This window comes from Paroedura picta, chromosome 13 (assembly GCF_049243985.1).
Source record: "Paroedura picta isolate Pp20150507F chromosome 13, Ppicta_v3.0, whole genome shotgun sequence".
Taxonomy (NCBI): Eukaryota; Metazoa; Chordata; class Lepidosauria; order Squamata; family Gekkonidae; genus Paroedura; species Paroedura picta.
Window position 1 is genome coordinate 3,353,775 of NC_135381.1, and position 23,329 is coordinate 3,377,103.

General features: G+C 48.3%; 3 protein-coding genes across 4 annotated transcripts; 2 read left to right on the forward strand and 1 right to left on the reverse strand.

Moving 5' to 3' along the window:
- The first annotated feature begins 599 nt into the window (after positions 1–599).
- DDX55 (DEAD-box helicase 55) lies at positions 600–9,162 on the forward strand. Of its 2 annotated transcripts, XM_077307355.1 has the most exons (14): positions 600–776; positions 1,002–1,052; positions 1,195–1,281; positions 2,199–2,290; positions 2,380–2,442; positions 2,690–2,839; positions 3,016–3,205; positions 4,229–4,311; positions 5,114–5,245; positions 5,809–5,901; positions 6,244–6,358; positions 6,694–6,862; positions 7,422–7,705; positions 8,101–9,162. In XM_077307355.1, exons 1-14 carry the CDS (start codon positions 669–671, stop codon positions 8,266–8,268), a joined length of 1,785 nt encoding a protein of 594 aa, XP_077163470.1. In that variant the 5' UTR covers positions 600–668; the 3' UTR covers positions 8,269–9,162. The 2 variants fall into 2 exon arrangements, with proteins under 2 accessions (XP_077163470.1, XP_077163472.1); XM_077307357.1 differs by lacking the exons at positions 600–776; positions 1,002–1,052 and having other exon boundaries at positions 1,222–1,281; positions 2,199–2,252.
- Positions 8,781–13,846, reverse strand: EIF2B1 (eukaryotic translation initiation factor 2B subunit alpha). Its single transcript, XM_077307359.1, has 9 exons — positions 13,689–13,846; positions 12,873–12,974; positions 12,601–12,737; positions 12,229–12,345; positions 11,780–11,892; positions 10,772–10,840; positions 10,066–10,141; positions 9,613–9,738; positions 8,781–8,937 (listed from the first exon to the last, which is right to left on the reverse strand). The coding sequence occupies exons 1-9, from the start codon at positions 13,699–13,701 to the stop codon at positions 8,782–8,784; spliced, it is 909 nt and encodes a 302-aa protein (XP_077163474.1). The 5' UTR covers positions 13,702–13,846; the 3' UTR covers position 8,781.
- A 142-nt stretch (positions 13,847–13,988) lies between these two features.
- On the forward strand, positions 13,989–22,619 carry GTF2H3 (general transcription factor IIH subunit 3). Its single transcript, XM_077307358.1, has 13 exons — positions 13,989–14,116; positions 15,365–15,444; positions 16,474–16,580; positions 16,820–16,986; positions 17,229–17,291; positions 17,955–17,984; positions 18,114–18,142; positions 18,238–18,312; positions 19,089–19,142; positions 19,460–19,528; positions 20,042–20,177; positions 20,275–20,311; positions 20,930–22,619. Exons 1-13 carry the CDS (start codon positions 14,107–14,109, stop codon positions 20,997–20,999), a joined length of 927 nt encoding a protein of 308 aa, XP_077163473.1. The 5' UTR covers positions 13,989–14,106; the 3' UTR covers positions 21,000–22,619.
- The last annotated feature ends 710 nt before the right edge of the window (positions 22,620–23,329 follow it).

A 23,329-nucleotide genomic window follows, 5' to 3' on the forward strand; every position in this document is an offset into this window, starting at 1 on the left:
ATATAGCAGAGTGATGCAGGGAGGGGTGGTGGTGGAGGACAACTAATTCCTTAAGCCCGGCTCAACAGCGGAGCCTCTCGGCCTTTCCATTGTTTAGCTGACAAGAGGTTAAGGCTCAAGAAGGGGCCGGAGGTGAAATAAGATATTAAAAGTTCAGTTTTCTTCCAGGCCTAGGTCTAGGGATGCCAGTCTCCAGGTGGCCCCTGGGGATCCCCTGGTTTTTACAGCTCAGGCGACAGAGATCACTTCCCCTGGAGGGAACGAATGGCTGCTTGGAAGGGTAGACGCCATAGCTTCAAGCATGGCTTTAAAGCCCACGCCTGGCTCCACCCCCAAAGTCTCCAGGTATACCGCAAGCCAGAGTTGGCAACCAAGACTATATTAAATATAATCTTTTTAAAACACTTAACTGGCAGTAAACAGCATAAGCAACCAACCCCCAAAGCCCCTCTGTCCCCCGTGCCCTCGGCATGAGTTTCTTTCGCTTAACGGTCAGTCCGGGGCTGGGCGGGAGGAGGAGGCCGGGTCGGGGCTCCCTAAGGGTCCGGAACCAACGTTTCGCAGCTTCCGTTCCCTGCCGGGCCCTCGAACAACGGACCGCGGCCGCGTGGGGGACCGGAGAGCGGGCGGACCTGCTCCTTCCCGCCTTCGAGAGTTCCCTGGGCAAGATGGAGCCCGTGACGGAGGAGTCGTGGGCGTCCCTGCCCGTCCAGCTGAGCCCGGGCGTCCTGCGAGCCTTGGAGGAGCTGCGCTTCTTCCACATGACCCCGGTGCAGGTGGGGCTGGGTGGGAGACGGGGGCACTTCCCCTGCAAGGGAGACTCTAGCCCAAGGGTGGCCAAGCTGGGGGTCCCCAGGTGTCCAGACTACAGTGACCATGAGCCCATGCCAGAGATTATAACCCAGGGGTGGCCAAGCTGGGGCTCCCCAGGTGTCCAGGAACTACAGTGACTATGAGGCTGCTGTGTTCTCCCGTTAAAATGGTGTATTTCTCTCTTTCAGTCTGCAACTATTCCTTTGTTTATGACAAATAAGGATGTTGCTGCTGAAGCAGTGAGTATTTTGATATCCCATTGAGCTTTTATTATTTATTTATTTATTTATTTATTTATTTATTTATTCAGTCCTTTTACCTTTCGTTACCTACACAGCTAAAAACATTATCCTAATACTTCCTTTGTCTTTTCTTCCCCAGGTAACTGGCAGTGGAAAAACTTTAGCCTTTGTCATTCCTATCATAGAAATTCTACTCCGACGGGAAGAAAAACTCAAGAAGATGCAGGTAAGATACTGTTCGATACTTAGAAACAACTGGAAAATTGCCTGGGGTAATTAGTTAAGAAAAGTACCAACTGCTTTACTTGTAATAATTTTACCCGAGGTCTTCTTCTGATATAGATTGATCAAGGTGGATCAAAGCTAGGTTTTACACCCCTAGCCCTTCTTTAATTAGGTCGTGACCAAGCTAGAGAAACATTAAATCAAAGGATCAAAGACACTGAGTGACAAAAGGATCATTTAAGGTCCCCTTCATTTAATATGCCCCCCCCCCCCGAGCAGACAGATATTAGCACCTGCTCCCTTCCTTTATTTGTTAGAAATAAGTAGCCACAGGAGGGCATACACACTTGCCTTACCCTCTTGCTATTCTGGAAGGGAATTTAATAAGCTCCCCAGGGAAAAGCGATTCTGTTCCTGTAAGAAATCTTTAACCATGTTTTTTTTCAGATGCCCTTTTTTATAAGGCACTTCATGTCAAAGTTTTTGAGTTTCTGATCAGAGAAATGAATGCTGAAGAGGAAGAGGAGTCGGGGGAAAGGCTCCGCATGAGAGATAGTAGCCCTGTTACAATCCAGGTTGCAAAATACTGTGTAATTTTAATTAAAGCTTAGTCCAATTTCTACTGTATAGTTTTTAGCGCTCAGTTGATCAGCTTGATCATTTATTTATTTGTTACTCCTAAGTTTCTTGTTCTGCCTGGCAAATACTGTAGGGAAAAACCTACAACGAAACATAATAAAGCAAAGTAGTCGAAGTTTTCTAATATGCGGGCCAGGTGGCAGTGGTTTTCTGGCCTGTGGTTCTTCTGGCTTTTCTTACATGTCACTGAAATCTACAGGGAGAGCATTTGTTCAAGAGAGAGGAAGTCGGTGGCCTCAAACTGAAGGTTTATTACTCTTTTTCTGTGTGCTCTTGTAGGTGGGTGCGGTGGTCATCACGCCCACGAGGGAGCTGGCCATGCAGATTGATGAGGTGATCTCACACTTCACGAAGCATTTCCCACAGTTTAGGTAGGCAGGGCCCGATTGGGAAGCCGTTGAGTGTGCCTGGGTCCATTCACGGTGCTCTGTGGTCACGTATGCGCTGTTCCTTTTTTCAGCCAGTGCCTTTTAATCGGTGGGAAGAATCCCATGGAAGACATAGAAAAATTCAAAGAACATGGGTAAGTGATGACCGGTCAGCACTGCAGGACGGTTGGGCGATGGTTTTCACTTTGGATTCCTTCTTTCGCACCTAGTATTTGTAGAAAACAATTTCTCAGTGTTTCATTGTTTGTTTTAAACAGCCCATCTTTTCCTCTTGTCAGTCTTCATTTCAAATTTGGGAAGATTGGCTTGTTCTGAGCCTTATCCGAGATCACAGTCTCCCGTCAACCTGCCCTTAGATGCTTCTTTTTCTGTCCCCAACAGCGGAAACATCCTTGTAGCCACACCTGGGCGTTTAGTGGACATGTTCAAAAGGAAATCGGATGGACTGGATTTAGCCAGATCTGTGAAATCTGTTGATGTGCTGGTCTTAGACGAAGCAGACCGGCTTCTGGACATGGGATTCGAAGCCAGGTACTGGTTTTGTGAGCAGAGTAGACCTCTCCCCGTCCAGGCCTTGGCTGGTCTGCCAGCTTCTGTGCTCCTCATTCCGCAAGGGCATGCAGACTGGAAAAACCCAACAAGCCTGTCTCCAGAAACTCCCTGGGAATGGAAACGACATCTCATTCTGAACCTGTGTTTGCTTGCAGTTTAAATACCATTCTGGACTTTTTGCCCAAGCAGAGACGGACCGGCCTCTTCTCGGCGACTCAAACCCAAGAGGTGGAGAACCTGGTGAGAGCCGGTCTCCGGAACCCGGTCCGCATCTCAGTGAAGGAGAAGGGAGTGTCAGCGAGCAATGCCCAGAAGACCCCGACGCGGCTTCAGAACTATTACATGGTGAGGAAGGGCTGTGCTTCCCGCTCCTGTGCGTCTTGTCCTGCGTAATAATCCTTGGTAGGGTGAATAGTCAGTGATGCTCCTACCTGGTGGGTCAGACCCCTGGGAGAGCCTGACTCCTCTGAGCTGCAGCACCTGTTCACAGGCACAAGCAGGGAGCGGCCTTGCCCGTCACTTCAGAAGAAGGGCTGGATTTTGGTACCCTGCTTTCTACTACCTGGAGGCGTTCCAAAGCAGCTTACAATCACCTACCCTTCCTCTCCTCACAACAGGCATGTAGGTGAGACTGACTGGTTCAAGGTCACCCAGCAGGCTTCTTGGGGAGGAGGACTGGGGATCAAACCCGGCGCTCCAGGTGAGAGGCTGCTGCTCTTAACCACCTGCTCGCACCACTCAGATCCTGGCGCCTCCCAGGTCTTCCCCCATCTAGTGACACCCCCCCTAGACATCTGCAGCATCTCTGCTCATCTCCCTCTCTGTCCTGTAGTACCAGTTCTGTTAAAACAACAGTGCCACGCAGACTTCAAAAAGGGCTGCCATGTGCACAACCTCAAAAATAGTAGCACAGTATTTAGATAAGGTGGTAATATAAAGTGTTTTTTTTTAATTGGATATTGAAACTCAGCATGCCAGAGGATCTGGGAGGGAAAGAGTTGAATCATTCATTTGAGTATACTTGGCAATTGGCGCCATTGGTCTCAGTCTCATCGGGGGGGGGGGGGGTTGTAAGTAAAATTTCTTTCTCAAGATATCATTGGAGTCAGGTCAGCTTTGTCATTTGTTTGAACAGCTTTTCTCCCCCTTCACCAGGAAACATGGGTCAGGGATACTACATAAAGCTTTTGTGCTTCCATGGCAAATTACCATTTTTTCATTTAACCCAATATATTTTTATTTGCTGCATGCTGCCATAATGGTGCCAGGGCAGCTTCCACTGTCCAGAAGGCCTGGCTGCCCAAGATGTACATTTCCTGCTCTTGGTTCTGTCTAAACTCTCTCCTCCCCACTTTCTTTTTCCTAAAGATCTGTAAAGCAGATGAGAAATTCAACCAGCTGGTCCACTTCCTTCGTCACCACAAATCAGAAAAACACCTTGTCTTTTTCAGGTAAGGCCTTTTCCTGGCAAGGGGACCAGTTGTGGTGGTGCCATCTGCTAAGGCCTGGATGATCCCGATGGCGTGGTTCAGGGCAGGCAGACATGTAACAGGGGGGCAAGATGCTATGGAGTGGGAGACCCCAAGTGTCTCATGCCTGCGGGTGCTTTTGGAATTCTTACACCGCTGCAAAATGGCTGCCGCAGCTGATCTTCAGTCCTACATTGAAGAACTTTTGGCTCGGGTGGCAGCTGCTGCCAACCTGACAATTTTAGCAGGAAGGATGAGGAGTTCTTTCCCATTCACAATATTTTATATTCCAACTCCCAGCTGCTGAGAATTCAGCTGTCTCTCCATAATACATGCAAGATCCTGAACTGTAGAGTTACCCCTCCCCCATAGGAGACCTGGGGACTCCCAATTCAGATCAGGGTTAGTGTGCAGGGGACGGGGTTCCCCCCACCCCCTGGATCTGCTGTTTGCCTTCTTTGGGGAATCATACAATGCTGGTATTTTGTCTGTGTGTTTTATCTTACTGCACCAATAGGCATTCCAGACGGCTGCTCGAAGCTGGGGAAGTGGTAGTTTGTGTGTGTTGAAAGGAGTGGTTAAGCTGCTTCTGCCCTCTCCCAGCGCTGCTGTGGCCCCGATCCCCAGCAGGAGTCCTGCAGTTGCACTTTATCAATCACTCCCCAGAAATCTCTTCTGGGGTCCCCCAGTATCTTTCATAAATCTTGAGACTCCAACTTGTTAACAACATAACACTCAGAGAACTGCATCCGCTGTCATTTTGTGGCATGTCTCATGCTTGCAGCACGTGTGCCTGCGTGGAGTATTGTGGGAAGGCCCTGGAAGCGTTGATTAAGAACACAAAAATCATGTGCCTCCATGGGAAAATGAAGCACAAGCGTCACAAGATCTTCACGGGATTCCGGGCGCTCCCAAGGTGAGGAGGACCGGGGAGGTGGCAGGGCACGGTCTGTGGAGCGCTTTCTGTCTATGCAGGAGCATTAATAGGTTGGGGAGAGGGCTGTGGGAACCCTCCGCGTGGGGATCCTTGACCCTTTTGATCCTGTGGCCACTTTCAGACTTCTGACTGTCACAGAATTACTCCTGCAGAAGGAAGAGTCAGCCTCAAAATATCAGGGAGCGAGGTCACGCAAGACCCCCGAGTATAGCTTTTCACCATTTTGGGCAGAACTGAGTAAGAACAGAGCCTGCGTGGCATGGTGGTTAAGAGCGGCAGACTTGAATCTGGAGAACCGGTTTTGGTTCCCCACTCCTTCTCTTCACTTTTTACCTTAAGGCAGGGGTAGTCAACCTGTGGTCCTCCAGATGTCCATGGACTACAATTCCCATGAGCCCCTGCCAGCGTTTGCTGGAGGACCACAGGTTGACTACCCCTGCTTTAAGGTGACTACCTCTCTCCTTACTTAAAATACGCAGGAGCTGTCTTTCCCTGTGGCTCACGGCGGCACCGTAACCTTGCAGTTTGTCTCCATTCCCTAGTGGCATCCTGGTCTGCACCGATGTGATGGCCCGGGGCATAGACATTCCAGAAGTGAACTGGGTTTTGCAGTACGACCCCCCGAGCAATGCAAGGTATGCAGTCCTTTCTCTTGAGGCTGGATCTAAGGGTTGATTGGCTGAGAGCCTGAGGGGTGAAAATCGCAGAGAGATGGAGGCTTCCTGAACCTCCCTGCATAGGCCATACCCAAGTTCTCCGGCATCTGGGTTTACAGGTGGGAGGAGCTAAGCCCCAGCATTTCAGATAGTAGGGAAATCTCTCTCTTCCTGATCCTCTGGAGAGCTTCTCCCTTCACTGGGAAAGTAAGGGGAAGGTTTTTGTAAGCCGCTTTGGGATTAGTTCTGGTAGTGAAAAGCAGGATATAAAAAGCAGCCCTTTCCCTTTTTCACTGAGCTGCATTTCCCCCACCTTCTCAGTGCCTTTGTGCATCGGTGTGGCCGCACCGCCCGCATCGGCCACACAGGCAGTGCCCTGGTCTTTCTGCTTCCCATGGAAGAGGCGTACGTCGGTTTCCTGTCAATTAACCAGAAGGTGAGCGGACCGTTTGCTCTCAAAGGGAGAGCTGCTAGCCTCACACAGCGCCGTTTCCAGATTCTATCCGGCATCTGACTCCTGGGCCTTTAATCGGAACCCTCGGAAAAGGGAGAAGGGGGAAGGCTTCTCCCACCTCTGCAGCAGTCTTGCTGGGAGAAGCTGCATCGAAACAAATTCTCCTCTCTGTGTGGGAGAAAACTGTGGCCTGCAAAAATGCACCTCGCAAAGTATCATCCCACAATATAACGAATGCATGGGTCCCGTTTTTGCTAGCTGTGCGAAAGGCGTTCAGGGGCTCGTTTCAAAAGCCTGACCTGCACCCTCTTCAACAGTGTCCAATGCAGGAAATGAACCAGCAGAAGAACGTGGCGGACGTTCTGCCCCAGGTGAAGTCTCTGAATCTGGCCGACAGGGCCATGTACGAGAAAGGGATGAGGGCGTTTGTCTCGTGCGTGCAGGCCTACGCCAAACACGAGTGCAGCCTCATCTTCCGGATCAAAGGTAATGCACCCCTGCGGCCTGTGTATCTGTGTGTGTGTGTGTGTGGGGGGGGGGTAGAAGTATGAGATCTGTCCCATGGCAGAGACCAGAGTTCAATGGCAGTTGCCCTAGAGGAGCTGCTTGGCCGCCGTGTGAGACAAGATGCTGGCCTAGATGGACCACTGCTCTGATCCAGCAGGGCTCTTCTGAAGAGCTTCATAGATTGATTTTCCACCGATTTTACCTATTTAAAATGCTTGTCCCTTCCATTATTGGGTGATGCTGAGTTTCGGAGTCAGGAGAGGGATAATTTTCCTCGGTCCCATTGGTATTTTTATAAGCCTCCCTTCCAATCCCAATCCCTGCAGGTGCTCATTCTCTGGAAAAGGCTGGAGTCATTTCCTTTATTTTTAGAATATTTATCTACCGCTTTTCTGTTTAAAATAAGAGGGCAGGAGGGCCTTCACGGAGAGCCGTCCCCTCGTTCTCAGGGGCCATCTCAAAATACTTGTGGCCTCTGCTGCTCAGAGAATGTTTGCTTCTGACTTGCTCCACTTTTTCTTGTTTTCCCTTTGGGCAGACCTGGACTTTGCCAGCCTGGCCCGAGGTTTTGCCCTGCTGAAGATGCCCAGGATGCCGGAGCTGAAAGGCAAGACTTTCCCGGATTTTGAGCCGGTGGAGATCGACACGGACTCCATTGCGTTCAAAGACAAGAACCGAGAGAAGCAGAGGCAGAAGCTGCTGGCCCAGCCAAGGATGGAGCAGGGAGGGAGGAGGAAAGGCGCCCGGAACCAGGCCTGGTCCAAGCAGAAAGCAAAGAAGGAGAAGAAGAGGAAACTGACGGCCAAGCGGCAGAGAGAGGAGGTGAGCAGCCCTCCTCTTGGCAGGAGTCCCAGTCAGGGGTCGGCTCGGCTGGGGTCTGCTTTATTACCTCCTGGTCCCCCTGTCCTTCCTCAGGGGCACAGATTCCAGAGGAGCTTCACAGCTGCGTGGAAATGCCTCTTCCGGTTTGCCATCTAGCATTTGATCTGCAATATACCATTACTCTTTGGGTGTAGAAGGACTTGCTTTGATCGGTTTTAAGTGGATTAATTTCATGGCGTGCCCACAAGTCCCTGTGTTGTGAGAATGGAAAGTAAGGACTACTTTCTCCCCTGTCTTGGGCATAATTTTGTAAACCTCGTATCACGTCAGCCCTTAGTCATTGGTCCTCCCAAGTTTAAGAGCATCAAACCATAACCTTTCTTCCCCTCCTGCAGGGTTCAGATGTGGACGAGAAGGACATGGAGGAGCTCTTGAACGACACTCGTCTCCTGAAGCGGCTAAAGAAGGGCAAGATCAGCGAGGAAGAGTTCGAGAAGAAAGTGCTGCGGAGCAAGAAGGGAGCGCGGACTGGGGCAGCTGCTGGCTCGGATTCTGAGGAGTGAAGAAGGGGTCTGGGAATGAGCCCCTCATGCAGCCGGCAGCCCCTCGCTTGGAGATGGGTTTCTCATGCCCCAGTCTGGGCCTTCAGCTTTGTTTTTTCCATAGCTCATGACTGAGCAAGAGAACCATTCCCCTGTGAAGACTTCTTTGACTACCCAATTCGTATCGTTGGAAGGATTACCTTGCTTTGCCTCCTGTCTAGGTCTAGACAGGCCGCTGTTTTTGGCAACTGACCATTTGCGTTTGTGCCTCTATACCAGGGGTGGCCAAAATGCGGCTCTCCAGAGATCCACGGACTACAATGCCCATGAGCCCCTGCCGGCAGGGGCTCATGGGCATTGTAGTCCGTGGACCTCTGGAGAGCCGCATTTTGGCTGGCAGGGGTTCATGGGAATTGTCGTCCATGGATATCTGGAGAGGCCCAGTTTGGCCACCCCTGCTCTATTCCTTCCAATCCATTTGCCCCACATTTATCCCTACTGCTGCTGTGACCATTCAACACAGGAGACCAGTGTTCACAGATAGAGTTTAATGAGTTCGTCGCTCACGGCAGACGGGGTCAGGACCCCGAGATCAGTGAAGAGGAGGGTGATCAGGGACGGGGAGGTGTAGTCCACAAAGGGGTGCTCCGCCTTGAGGTTCTCGCTTGTCTTCAGCGTGTCTGCTTTGTACTGGGGAAGGAAAGAGAGTCGCTTAGCGGGGGAGGTGTTCTGAACTGAGGCAGGTCTGTGACCAAGAGGGGTACGGTGGCAGCTGCTGGAGAGGACCCTGCAAAGCCAGTTGCCGTCTCCCCTTTGAGGCACGCAAGAAGCCTTGACCCATCCCAGGCGCCAGATTGCTGAAGAAATGGTCATTTGTAACTTGACTGCTGAAATACAAGCCTGCCTTCTACAGAATTTCGGCTGTTTTTTTGATACTCTGCAAGAATACTCTGCGGAAAAGCAGAAAACGGGAAGTGCCAGCAATCCCAGGGCTTCTTAGAAACCTCCCTCCTCCTAGTTACACCCTTGCAGTTTGTCTCACACAGAGGCCAACCAGTTCCTCTGGAGGGCCAGCAACAGGGCACAGAGGCCAAGGCCTTCATAAGAGCACCAGAAGAGCCCTGCTGGATCAGACCAGGGGTCCACCTAACTCAGCATCCTGTCTCACAGACTGGCCCTGTCAGTTCCTCTGGAGGGCCAACAACAGGGCAGAAAAGCCAAGGCCTTCCCCTGATGTTTCTTCCCGAGACTGAGTTTCAGAGGATTACCGCTATAAGATGGTGGTTAAAAGCAGAACCCCCCCAACCACTGCATCTCTTGAAGGTATCTACTTGATTTCTAGCTACCACATATGGATTTCCTTACCTTAAATTTATCAGGGACATCCTGCTGGTTCAACGGGAAAAGCCGTACAAACTTGAAGCTCTCTGCCACCACATAGAAGGGCTTGTTCTGGGCCTTGGCGCACACGGCCATCTGATTGGTCCCAATCTGCAGAGGAAAGAAATCCAGCATGTACGGTTAGGCAGAAACTCTGAGCAGAGCGATTTTCTTCTGATTGTTTTTGCTTTTAAAGGGGCCAAAGAGAAAGATTGGGTCAACTTCAAACACGATCCAGTGGATTTCAGTTGTGGAGCTTGGATTCGTAGAATCCAAGAGGCCATACGGGCAGAAATGTTCTTAATGTGCTCAGGTTCTGTCCTGTCACCCTGGCTTCCAGTTTGGGAGCTTTCTGGAGGCATCTGGGTAAAGGGATGCTGACCGAGCATCAGTAAAACTCGACATCAAATACATCCTGGTATCTCAACTGTTCTTTACCTTGTTAATGATGCCTCCGTTTTCGACAACTCCTTCAGCTCCAACTATAACCAGGTCGACCTTTTCCATGATGTAGCTGTTGAAGGAAAAGACAAGGGGGGACAAACAGGATCAGTTGTAATAGGAGGGGGTGGGATTCACAGACTCTCTGCTAGTGGAGGGGCTTTTCTTTAGCCTAGGGAGCTCCTCCTTGACGCAACACCCAGAGGGCTCTTCCTGCCGGAAGGAAGTGAGATGGATCTGTGAGAGTAGATTTTGTGGAGTTTGTAATCCCTAGAACCCTGCTGACACTGATCTTGCCCCCTAGTCTACAGCGGCAATGTCTGAATCCAGCAGCACCTTTAAGGCCAATGAAGTTTCATTCAGTTTATAAGCTTCATGTGCTGCTTGCACACAAAAGCTCATTTCATGCTTGCAGACGGAAGTTTATCCCCAGAATGAAACTCTGTGGGCTTTAAAGGTGACCCCTGACTCAAGCTTTGGTCTGCTGCTTCAGACCAACACGGCTGCCCACCTGAAAGGAATTCGGGGTTAGTCTCCAGTCACCGAATAGAAGGCTAGGCATGAAGGGCTTTTTCAGACATGATAGTGCTCTGGGGTGTCCTCCCAAGAGGTTTGCAGGCTATTCCTTCCCACCCAATCCTCTCTCTCAAGCGGTTCAGGGAAGTCCTGTTTGTCCTGCAGGAATGAACATGCGTGCACTCACCCAATAGCAGCATCCAGGATTACAGTCACGGGGATGCCAAGTTTAGTGAGGGCTTCCGCCATCTTTTGTCTGTGTTTAAGAAAATGGGAGAGAGAACGAACTCAAGACATTTTGCACAGTGCTGCATGTGATGCTATGTATTTTTCAGAGCCAGTGGGGCATAGCAGGTGGATTGCAGGACTGGGATCCTGGTAACCCAGATTCAAATTGCTGCTCTGCCACGGAAGGCTGCTGGGTGTGACCTCGGGCCACATAGCCCAGTCTACCTTGCAGGGTTGTTTTGAGGATAAAATGGGGGAGAGGAGAATTATGTGGGTCGCTTCCTGGATCCCCACTGGGAAGAAAGTCGGGGTATAAATTAAGCAAATTAAAATAGAGGAAGAAATTATACATGTTTTGAAAACGAGCTTGTGGCATTAAGGCTTGGAGGAGAAAGTTAGATATTGCCAGTTGAGAATTTCCAAGTCTAATGCTACTTGACAACTTTTGAATTAATGTTACTTTGGCTCTCTCGAGGAATTGGTTGACCACTGGGTGAATTGGGATGCTGAACTATGCTCATCAGATTCTCCATAAACTGTCATGAAAGTGTGGGAGGGAATGACCAGTCTCTCTGATCTGGCTTTGCTGAAGCCAAGAATCTAGCTATGTTTCATGAAAAGCGCTCTGCAGAGTGAAGTGAGATCCAGCTTGCAATACAAGGACTTGGGAGGAGGCCCCAGTTCTTCTCCTTTTATGGTGGGCTTCAGAAAAGGAACAAGTCCCTCTTTTTACCTCTTTCCAGTGCTGAAGCCCAGCAGATAAGGAGAATCTGGGAATCGAGTACAAAGAGTTTGGACATGCAATTTCAAAACCAAACAAAAAACAGTAGATGCCAAACCAGCTGAATCCGTCTAAGGGTTCCTGTGGTCGCAAACAGCTCTGCCAGCTGCCAAGTGAAATTCACAAAAGGGTTCGACCATTAATTGGTCGGCTAGTGGATAAATCAAACATTTCCCTTATACTTGCCCTGCTTGGTCCGGCTGCGACTCTGTGATGTAGACGCTGAAACGTTTCTTTGCTTTGGCAGCATCGTCTAATACTTTCAGGACTACTTTAGAGTAAGCGTGTGTTAATATTCTCTGTGGAGGGAAGTCACGTAATTCCTCAGTTTACGGTCTTGGTGCTTATTGAATTAAAAAAAGCTAACCATAAACATTAATAGTTCTAATTTTTTTTTTTAAAAAAAAGAAGCACAACTTTTTTACTGTAGGAAGTTTTGCCAGAATACATGGGTTTTGTTTTCTGGGCTAGCTTCTTTTCACCACATCTTTAGAACCTCTTAACAGTTTTTAGAGTGAGTTGACTTAGCATGCTAAATATGGCTTCCAGTACCAATTACTTAATATGATGACCATGGTATTTAAAAAAACAAAGCACATTTATTTCTTCATCCTATAAAATTCAGGTAGACTTACCCCTCCATCTTTGATAAAGTTGCAGCAAAGTTGGGCAATCTTTTTTCTGGAAAGAGAGATTCTCTGGAGAAAAAGCTCTCCTCGTTCAATCATGATAGCTTTACATTTGGAATAGTCCTGGAAAAGTGGAAAAAATCAGGATTTGGTAGACAAAGATGGTTTGAGAACAACATATGAGACAGAATGTGTATCATGTGTCATGCATACTGCCTAGAACAGGCTTTGTCAACCAGTGATTTTAGTATTTAGAACAAAAGAGACTAACAGCGGGATGTTCTATAGTTTTCCTGGCCTTATTCAACTATTCAAAAATGGCAACATTATAAGGATGACTATGGAATCCCCCCCTGGACAAAGCTGATTAAAACTCACTGGGTTCTCCAAGGAGGTGAGGCTGATGAATCTTAGAAAGAGTTCCCCTCCAGAATTGACAGCCACCGAGGAATCAATGCCAGAGAGGGTTTCTATTGCATTTTTGAGATTTGCTCTCAGCCCCTGAATTGTCTCACCTGACAAAGGCAGTAAGAAAGTCAACATGTTAGAAAGGACCAGAAGAGCATCCCGTACACCCCTGAATTGACCCCCCTGCCCATCAGTTGCTTCACGGTTCAATTTATGTCACTCGGTATCACTTTCCTACTTACCTTTGTCTCTCTTTAAGAACTCTAGCAGGACCCGGATGGCAGCCACAGCAGAGGCAACATCTGGATCCGTCCTTATCTGGGTTTTGAACGCTTCTACCAGCTCTGAGGGGTTGGGGGAGAAGTAATAACAGAGTCTATTTTTCAGCCTCTCAGATTCTGCTTCGGTGCCCTGCCTTCTAAAGCTTGTCATAATGCATCCTCTATTATTAACTCATTTGCCCTATAATTAAAAGCAAGGTCTTCCAAGTTTTACAAGACACTAAACTTAAAAGCGTTGTACAAAATGAAACTTATAGCTAAACTTAAAAAAAAAATCTAATTCTCAGATAGAAATCCAACCATCCAGTGCAGAGCAACTGAATCCTGACAAGGTTATCTGCAGCCTGAAGAGGAGGAAGCGAGTTTTGTTTGTTAAAATGAAATTGGAGCAAGGTCATAATTAGTGGGATCATTTCTCTCTAAAAAAACAGCACCAGCAACACCAAAGAAAAAAAAATGGTCCTCAAATCCCAACAGTCCCACTGGACTCACAATATCTGAGCTAAAGTGTGCAGTCCATGCACCACCTGGATTCCTGTTTGGCCATCCATGGACTTCAGAAACACCTAAATTCGAGTTCAGTTGCACCTTGCGAGTAATTGCAAGAGATGCACCAGCGCTCTATCTAGTAAATAAACAATATTAATAGGGTTGAAGAGACAGCAGCTGAGCCCTGCCAACTCCTTGAGCAGACATGAAATCCGAGGTCAGGGCCAAGCGGTGCAAAAAGCCGGAGGAGGGGGCGCGGCCCAGGTGAGCAGCCGCTTCTCGCCTCACCTGTTTCGTTCATGGCGAGAAGAAGAAGAAGAAGAAGAAGATGCCCGTCGGACTCACGCGCTCCCGGGATCCGCCCTCGGAACTCTCGACACGGCGCCGCTCGACCCGGACGGAACCCTTTCCGGCAAGCACCCACTTCCGGTGAGGAAGCATGAGGGGAAGCGGAGAGAGCGGAGGGGTTGTAAACTTCCGGCAGAGGTCAGAAGTGGTCCCATCTAGGAACTGGAATGTCGGTAGTGACCGCTAGGCGGTGACTTGGAGCGGAGGGGAGGTTGTGATAGGCCGCGAACGTCATGACGTTTTGTTCAATCACGATTGAGAGACGGCCTGGTGTTGACGTCATCCAAGCGCGCCGCGGCTGTACCCGACGCCACTAGAGGGCGACGGCGCTCCTGGCTTGTGGGTCCCGTCGGGCAACATGAGTGGGGGTGAGTGGGGGTCGCGGGGGGCGGTTGGTTGCCAGTCATTTCCAGTGGAAACCGCCCCGAGCTGCAAGGGAGGTCGGAATATAAATATATAATAAATAAAAATAAATTAATTAAATTTTAAAGTATTAATTAATTAACTAATTAAAAATTAAAATGCAGGAGAAGGGCTGCAAAAGGGAGCCTTTCCGCCAGGTCGACCAGAACCAACATCTTCCATTGCCCCCCCGCCCGAGCCTCTCTCCCATGAAATTAACGTCCTAAACTGACCAATCGGGTCCATCTATGTTCACCCTGTTTATCATTGTTCTACTGCTGTTTATGGGTACCGGGTTTCTCTGTATTGTTCTTATTTCTATGCTTCGTGTGAATCGCCCTGAGCTTTAGGGAAGTGCAGTATATGATTGTTATAAATAGACTGACTCTGACTGGGTAGAGGGCCTGAGGACTGATTTTTATTTTTGCAGTTAAATGGGCATATGGGAATAGCTGATGCAATAAAGCTAAATGAATGCACATTTAAAGAAAATAGCTGAAGTTGTTATAGCCTCTTCTGCACTCTGGTAAAAACAGATCTCAATAAGGTTTTACAGATGATGTTTCTTTAGCCAGCAGTATTTTTTGCTGCCTTATGGGCCTGGATAGGAATCGCCAGCTAAACTGATGTGGGATGAAACAAAGTTTGAGTCCAGAAGTACCTTTAAGACCCAAGGCTCCCAGCAGAGAGCAAGCAGACTGTGGGGAAAGGGGAGTCAGCCAACCCACATATCCCCATTGTGGTCAATTTGCTCATTTCCAGGTTGTCTGCTGTTGGGGTGACTTTTTTGTTCCTTGTGTTTAGACTGCTCTCTTCTCAACAGCAGCTGGGAGAAGAGTGTGGAGGCCGCAAAAGAAGGTGGGAGGTTGTGGTAGACGGTAGGCCCTTTCCTTCTGTCCCCAGAGGCCCACTGTTTGGGGAGATTTTACCCATTCCTCTGGTTCAGTGTCAGAACCACCTGCCAGCCACAAACCCCACTGGGCAATGGCCTTGCCCGCTTCCCTGGAACATGGGGGCAAGTGCCCCATTGGGTGATGGAAGAGATAGCAGTGGTTCCCAAAAACCTGGCTCTCAGTAGATTAGATCTGTCAACTCACAGGTTGTTGGAGGCAGCAGAACAAAGCTGGTTTTTCTTCACAGAGAGCAAAGGTTGATCTCCTTTTAGGGAAGCCGTTGATCTGTGTTTTCTGATGCGTGTGGCTTTCTTTTTCTAGATGATGAACTGAATCTGCTAGTTGTGGTAGTTGACACCAACCCCATCTGGTGGGGAAAGCAGACCATAGCAGGATCTGAGGTAGGACTGCACTATGGGATGTCTCGAAACGCTGTTTGTTGCTATGATTTGATATTTATTTATTAGATATTATTAGATGTATAGGCTGCTGTTCTCTAGCAGTCTCGGTGGCTAACGATAGTAAAACCCACCCATAAAAGGATTTAAAGCCATAATTCACACTTTAAAAGTAAGTTCCTATTTAAAAGAATGTTCCGACATTGCCCCAAAGGGGTCAGCATAATCCTGGTTTAGTTTTTTTATCCCAGGTTCAGATGGGGCATGGAAACCAACTCTTCTTTCTCTTCTACTGGGAAAATACATCTTTGTGTACTCTGGGAACTGATTTCTGGTTCAGCCTGGTTGCAGTTGAACTGTGGAGGTGCTTAGGAATGGAGGCAGGCTATTTCCTGAGTAGGGAGCTCACCTGTACATCCAGCCCAGACAGAATGAAATGTAGTGAAAAAACTACATGTCGCATTCACAGTCCTACAAAAAAGTGATTGCTTCACAAATACACTGTTCCTACGTCTCCCAAAGGAGCTTAAGATCGAGTGAGCAGAACCTGCTCAAGACCCCTGGTCCTTTTGGATGACAAACTGGCCTCAACCAAGCCAGGGCCTTTTCAGCCCTGGCCCCAGCCTTGCGGAAAACTCTCCCTGGAGAGATCAGGGCCCTGTGGGAATTGGGGCAGTTCTGCAGGACCTACAGTTAAGGCCAGAAACTATAATGAAATTCTGGACTCGCTGCTCAGAATATCAACCATGCTGTCGCTATACCACAACTTGAAATCTGCGCTGCCCCCTACTGGGAAATTGAATTCAGTTTTGAATTAATCTGCTTGTTTTTATATATGTTGTTACCCGCCCTGAGCCTTCAGGGAATGGTGAGCTATAACGACAATATAAAAGTTTGCATCTTTCATAAATTAAAATTAATCTCTTAAAAATTTAACTTCTCTTTAACACATAGGCAGTTTGCCAAGATGCTCCCCGGTTTTCATTGAATGTGTTTGCTCCCATTAATCCTTTTTCCCCCCTTTCCTCACAGTTCACGTTGTCAAAATGCCTCGATGCAGTGATGGTGTTGGGCAATTGTCACTTATTTATGAATCGTAACAACAAGCTTGCTGTGATTGCCAGTCATGTCCAAGAAAGGTATCGCAGGATTTGGGGTTACAAGGGAATGCCATAGCCCGGGGGTTGGAGGGGGGGGGAGGAGGAAAAGATGCATGCCTGGGGGAGAGAAGTTTTATCAGTGGGATATATAGAAATGAATGGGACAGTTCCTCCCTTTCTCTCAGAAATTCCTGTTGTCTCTCCAAAACCTGATTTTCACCTGAATGTATACAATAAAGATCTTTCCTGCTAAACAGAACTTTTTCTATTTCTTGCAGTCGCTTCCTGTTCCCTGGGAAGCGCTGGGCAGCCACCGATCTCTTTGGAAAGGCTGCAGGGAATTCTCTGGAATCCAACATTTCTGGCAGCAAAGATGGGAAGTATGAATTATTGACGACCATAAATGAAACCATTGCGGAGGAGATAAAGGACCTCATGACCACAAGTGAGATGACTTTCTGGTCCCGTTCGTTCCATCCTTCTGCACCTATTTCTTTCTTTTCCGTTTTGGGAGATCCCTCTTTGAGCCGGCTACTCTAGCTGTCTAGTTGATTTCCCTATGGGCCTTGTGAGCCCAGGGAAAAAGCTCTGTGGCCTTGGGGGAGCAACACCGTCAACAAATGTACAGAATTCAAGCCAAGAAATGAACCGGTAACTCTTCTTTCTTTTCTCCCCCTTTAATTGCAGCTGAACTGAAAGGCCAGCAGACCGAGACGTTACTCGCGGGGTCCCTCGCTAAAGCACTCTGCTGTATCCTTCCGATTTTCCAGATGCTTTCATTCTTTAGTGCACAATCCTGTTCTCTGCAACTACTCCCAGCTGTCAGGAGTTCAGATAATATTTGTCTGTGAATTTCCCAGAACCACCTAGTAAGGGTTTGGGATTTCATAAGAAAAGAGAATAGTCTGCAAGAGATTGGCCAAGGAGCTTACCATCTGTATTTCCATAGAGGAGGAGAGAACTTTTCAAGTTGTATTATACAGGGCCAGAATATAATTTCTTCTATTTCCGTACTCCGTTTGATGGGCAGGACCTCTCCATGGTATCAGGTAGAGAAAGGTCTTTCCTAGGCCTTGCTCCTTGAGATTAGGGAAGGGGCTGTGGTTTGCGGGCAGAAGGTCCCAGGTTCAATCTCTGGTTGAAAGGAACGGGATTTGAGAGCGCCGCTGCCAGTCTGAGCAGACTGTATGTCACCCAGGTGCTGATGACACCCAGCTCATCCTGCTGATGGATGGCCATCCGTCAACAATGTTGGAAACCGCCCTGAATCAGCCTTGTTGGGAAGGGCAGTGGAGAAATCTCAAATTAAAATTAAACAGTATCACAAGTGCAGGGGCTGTGCTGTGACATATTCCAGATTTTTTTAAAAAGCATCATCCAAAACCATTGGTTCCTGAACATCAGGCACCTTAGATATTCACAGGATGACTAAAGAAGGAAAAGGTAATTGTGGCATTTAAACGGTGACTCTGCTGTTGGAAAGGGGAACAAATTAGGGAAGACACCTCAAAATGATAGCTGGGCCTTGTTGAATGGCTTAGGAGCTCTAACCTTTTCTTTTCAACCATTTAGGCAGCCAAGAAATCAAGTCTAGGATTTTGGTAAGACACCCCTCCCCTCGGTGACAAATCAAAGTAACCTGCGCGCTTGGCTGAGTAGAGCATGTGGGCTAACGGCTGCTGCATCTTTTTGCCAGGTCATAAAAGCGGCAGAGGACAGTGCATTGCAGTATATGAACTTCATGAATGTCATCTTTGCAGCCCAGAAGCAGGTGATCCCCCAGCCTGATTATAACCCCTGCCTGTCAAGCCCATCTCTCATCCTGAGGATTGTTGTTGAACTTCATTCTAGAGAAGGGATGTCCAGCCAAGGCTCCCTAGAGCCCTGGGGCTCTGTGAGGGCTCCCCTGGAGCTCCCAGCCTTCCCCCGATATCCTGTCTTAGTAGACTTGGCCAGAAGCTATTCACAACATTGCCATGAAAGTAGGGGAGTGGCTCCTTCCATTGACCTGGGGGTGGTGTTCTTGTGTTGTTACCATGCCTGGGAAAGGGCGTGGAGCTTGACACCCCCTCCTGCCTCAGACTGCCTCCTTTTTCTCTCCATCCTAAGTCCATCTTGGGTGTGCCTGGGAGGCATGGTTAGCTGACATCACTTCCTGAAATCTGAAAGTATTTCAAGGGCTTGGTGTCATTGTTAAGAGCAGTGGCTGCTCATCTGGCCAGCCGGGTTTGATTCCCCACTCCTTTACATGCAGCCCACTGGGTGGCGTTGGGCTAGTCACAGTCCTGTTAGAGCTGTTCTCACCGAGCAGTCTCTCTCAGAGCTCTCTCTGCCTCACCTACCTCACAAGGTGTCTGTTGTGGGGAGAGGAAAGGGAAGGCGATTGGAAGCCATTTTGAGATTCTTTCGGGTAGTGAAAAGTGGTAGTGAAAGCCAACTCTTCTTTGTCTTTTTCTTCTGCATTCTGTAAGTGCCCACCCCACTGCACCCCCCCCCATATTCCCATCCATGGATTTAATTTTCGGTTTGGTTCATTTGGCTTTTCAGAGTATTTTGATTGACGCCTGCGTTTTGGACTCGGATTCAGGGCTCTTGCAGCAGGTACGGATCCATGGCTCTTATTGCTATGCCTGGAGAGGTGCTCTAAATGTACTTATAAATGCTTACAATTTGGGCCTGAAATTTACAATTTGGGCCTATTTAGCTTTACATATTTCTAGAAAGTCCTGTAAAACGAGATCAGCTTCTAGGCATCAAAACGTTTCCTGGTTCTTAGTCCTCATCATCCTTCCATTTTCAATTTTTTTGTTCCCAATCTTGAGGCCTAGGAGCCAGCAAATGTGGCATTTTGTTCAGTCCCCGCTTTGTTGGTATGCTGTTGCCAGTGTTTACGAAGGGGATGATAACTTGTTTTCCAGGCCTGCGATATTACCGGTGGGATTTACCTGAAGGTGCCTTACAGGCCATCTCTTCTGCAGTATTTGCTGGTGAGTTTCTTTTCCACGCGGCTTTTAAAATTGAGCTGACTGGCACAGTTGTAGTTGAAAACAGATTCCGGTGGGTCTGAAGCAGCAGAATGAAGTTGGAGTCCAAAGTCTGAGCTCAAGGTATCTGCTTTTGTGCGCATGTGCGCTTGTTCAAGAAGTGTGCATGCACGTGAAAGCTCATACCTAGAATTAAACTTTGTTGGCCTTCCAGGTTTCACTGGACTTTGTAATGCTTCTTAAAGCAATGCGTACTCTACCTTTCCAGCCAGGGTGGTGCGGTGGTTAAAGAGCAGCAGGCTTTAATCTGGAGAATCGGGTTTGAGTCTCCCCTCCACATGGAGCCAGCTGGGTTCTCTTAGAGCTGTTCTCGCAGAGCAGTTCTTTCAACCCCACCAACCTCACAGGGTGTCCGTTGTGGGGAGTGGAAGGGAAAGGTATTCGTAAGCTTTTTGGGGACTCCTTGTGAAAAGTGGGGTACTTCTTCCTAAAAGGAAGCCGCTTTCCCAATTGCAGTGGGTGTACCTGCCTGACCAAGAGCAACGATCCCAGCTGATCCTGCCGCCCCCCGTCCACGTGGACTACCGGGCCGCTTGCTTCTGCCACAGGAACCTCATTGAGATCGGCTACGTCTGCTCCGTGTGCCTGTCGAGTGAGTAGATCCAGCTGCGGTGACGGGGCTCTGCTTGTCTGGTGAGCTTGATGTGACCAACTTGAATTGAACGTCCCTTGTTTTTCTTGTCTTCCAGTCTTCTGCAACTTCAGCCCCATTTGCACCACGTGCGAGTAAGTATCCTAACAGGTTTTTTGTGATGGCAGCCTAAGGGCTGCTTCTGTTCTGCATTTCTGGAATCCTGCTGGGTCTCATATCTGTCTGCACTGAGAGCCTCCCTTTTGTGCAATGGTTAAAGAGTGGCAGCCTCTAATCTGGAGAACCGGGTTTGATTCCCCACCCCTCGACATGCAGCCAGCAGGGGACCCTGGGCCCGATGTGGTTATCTCCGGACTCTCTCAGCCCCTCCTACCTCACCAGGTGCTTGTTGTAGGGAAAGGAAGGGAATGGTGTTCCTAAGCCTCTTTGAGACTCCTTTGGGTAGTAAAATGCTGGGTACAAAAACCCAGCTTGTCTTTTTCCATTTGAGAGAAACCAAATAGGTTATGGGCCCTCCGTGGTACAGCATGAAGTATTAAGGATTCCTTGATACTATAATAAAATCAGAGTCCAGCACCTCTAAGACCCACAAAGATTGATTCAAGGCGTGAGCTTTCGAGCGCAGGCCCTCTTCCTCAGACTAATGAACAACCATCATAACTGTGTAGCATTTTGGAGTACAAGGAATAAATGCACGCCAACGCGAGGCAGTGACCCATCCAACTTTCCTCTTTCTTTAAAATTTATCCCAGGACTGCCTTCAAGATTTCGCTGCCGGCTGTCATGAAGTCGAAGAAAAAGAAGCTGAAGCTAGCTGTCTGATGGCCTGACCGTTACTGCGGATGGCTTCCTGCCGCTGTGAGAGTTGCGGAGGCAAAGCTACGAGCGGAATTTGTTGGATGCTGCTAAAGAGCAAGCCCAGAATTCAAAAAGACCTACAGAGAGCTAAAGCTTTCAGGAGAGTCATGTAAGGTGGGTGTAGCTCATCTGCTCGTGGTTGAATCCTGCAGGTCATGGCCATTCATGGCACAGAGTCCTTTGAATCCTTGCACGTCTGTACGATTCACATCGGTATCCTCTACCACCACGCCGTTTGCTTCAAGTACGTCTTATGACAAGGGAAGATTCTTTGTGTTGGGGAAGGCATCGCTGTTAGGGGAACTGACTGTGCTAGTTTTATAACTTGGATTGTAAAGTCATAGGCTTGAATCCTACAACTGTTCCACTGACTCTCCCTTGCCGAAGTCCCTTCACCTGTGCGGTCCTTGGCCAGGGAAGCTCCCCTGACCCTCAGCAGTGTTTTTTCAAAGGGTTGCTGGGGGAAGGAAAGATGCTTCTGTTAGCGGAACACCTGCAGGGACCAACCCGTAACACTAAATCTGCAACTAGTCAAGATGTGAAGTCGATGTGTATGAAGCCCAGGAACAGGCTGGTGCTCCTGTAATATAACACCCTTGGATAGACTCTGTTTCGATAATTTAAGTCTCATTCCCTCCCTCCCCAACCCTTCCCCCCCAATATATGTAAGTAGAATTCTCAATATTTTTAGGGACTAGAATTCAGGCTCTTGGGCTGGTCCTGCTGAGCTTCTATGTGGAAGAATAAAAACCATACAGTTTTGAAAACTGGAAGACTGGGGTGCCGGATTGCTCAGAGCTGAGCTCATCCAACATGGCTAACAAGCAGATGTTTCCGTTTCACTTTTAATAGCAATAACAACATTTTGTCGGGGTGCATTTTACACTCTCCTATTCAGGTAGTCCAGTCATCTGGGTTTTTTGCTCACCCAAACCAATAAGCTGACCTTGTCTGAGCTTAATATCCCGAGATTGTCCCCCAGCGGCCCATCAGAATCCGTTATGGTGTAAAACACCCTAAAGATAGTAATAGCTTTGGTCACAAAAAGCCTTCCGCACGTCTCCCTTCCTGGACCCAACGAAAGATTTCTCCGGTTCCTAGCTGCTTCTGGAAAAGGCCTACTGCTCTGGGGTACACCATTTTTCTAAGACTGTGTTTTGAAAACTGAAGAATGTTCAGTCTTCTCCTGACTTTCAATACCGTATCACGAATGCTGTCTCCCATCTGGCCGATTCTGAGGAAGGATTGGCCTGTGTGTTGTGTGTCCCTTCAGAAAAGGAAAACGTGACTTTAGTTCTTCAAACTCTTGACTTGTCTTCAGCAGTGCCAAAGTCCTTGTCCTTTCTCCCCAGTAAAGACTGCCTCAGTATGTTTGGCTTCCTGCCTTAGAATCCTACCAACCCTATTCCGTTTGGCAGTCCCATAAAACCGTTGCTCCCTGGAGACTGTATATTATTATTATTAACAGGATATAACCTGGTTTCTGTCAGTCCTCGGTCCTCACCAGATCATTCACTGTTTTCTATCTAAATCCTATCTTGTTTTAATACCGTTTTGTAATTTAATAAACTGTTCTTAAGAAAATGACTGGGCGAGTTTTAAAAAGGAGAAACGAAACCTCTCTTGCATCCACCCAAGGGCTTTGGATGTTTCGCTGGAGGCAGAGAGTGATTCCAGGCATCCGTCTTACCACCCATCTTGCCTTGACGGGGATTTGAACTGGGGGATAAACTAGCGTTTTTTCTCTTAAACACATACTAGAGCCCTCTCGCTAAGCATTTCTGTATTTATTTCAGTGTCCATTAACGGTTAGCAGGTTCCATTATGAACACGCAAAGTCCAGAGGCTTCTACTTGCAAAGATCACGCTCCTTAAAAAGAACGTTCCGTAAATTAACCCACCAGGGTGGTGTCCGCCAGGTATTTCAGAAAGTGGGTGGGCCAAGAGCAGCACTTGCTTAGCAGGGCCTTTTGGTCATTGAAGACCTGGTCGGCCACGTAGACAAAAACGCCGCCTCCCGGGACAGACATTTTGTGATCGTGCCCAGAGGTTCAAGCAGGTTGGGGACTCCTGAGTTAACCTTTAGACATTTTAAACACCTTACTAACCTTACGCTCCGGCTGGCTAATGGGGGATCTCCCTGATTGCTTAAGGAACATCAGAATGATTGAAATTTCCACCGAAGCTAGGGGAAATTTGTGAGTTTGACAGAGTTTGAAACACATCATTTAGGAGTTTGTTTATTGTATTTATAGACTTGCCAATCACCAGCTGGAGTCTGGAGATCTCCTGGA

Excerpts from the sequence above, each read along its gene's own strand:
- EIF2B1 (XM_077307359.1), bottom strand. Across the intron at positions 10,841-11,779 it reads TCGCAGCCGGACCAAGCAGG|ACAAAAGATGGCGGAAGCCC; the intron begins GCAAGTATAAGG and ends TCTTAAACACAG. Across the intron at positions 10,142-10,771 it reads ATCCTGGATGCTGCTATTGG|CTACATCATGGAAAAGGTCG; the intron begins GTGAGTGCACGC and ends TTCCTTCAACAG.
- DDX55 (XM_077307355.1), top strand. The coding sequence starts at position 669 with ATGGAGCCCGTGACGGAGGAGTCGTGGGCGTCCCTGCCCGTCCAGCTG. Across the intron at positions 777-1,001 it reads TCCACATGACCCCGGTGCAG|TCTGCAACTATTCCTTTGTT; the intron begins GTGGGGCTGGGT and ends TCTCTCTTTCAG. Across the intron at positions 7,706-8,100 it reads CCAAGCGGCAGAGAGAGGAG|GGTTCAGATGTGGACGAGAA; the intron begins GTGAGCAGCCCT and ends CCCCTCCTGCAG.
- GTF2H3 (XM_077307358.1), top strand. Across the intron at positions 17,292-17,954 it reads CCTCGCTAAAGCACTCTGCT|ATATTCACAGGATGACTAAA; the intron begins GTATCCTTCCGA and ends CAGGCACCTTAG. Across the intron at positions 17,985-18,113 it reads GATGACTAAAGAAGGAAAAG|GCAGCCAAGAAATCAAGTCT; the intron begins GTAATTGTGGCA and ends TCAACCATTTAG.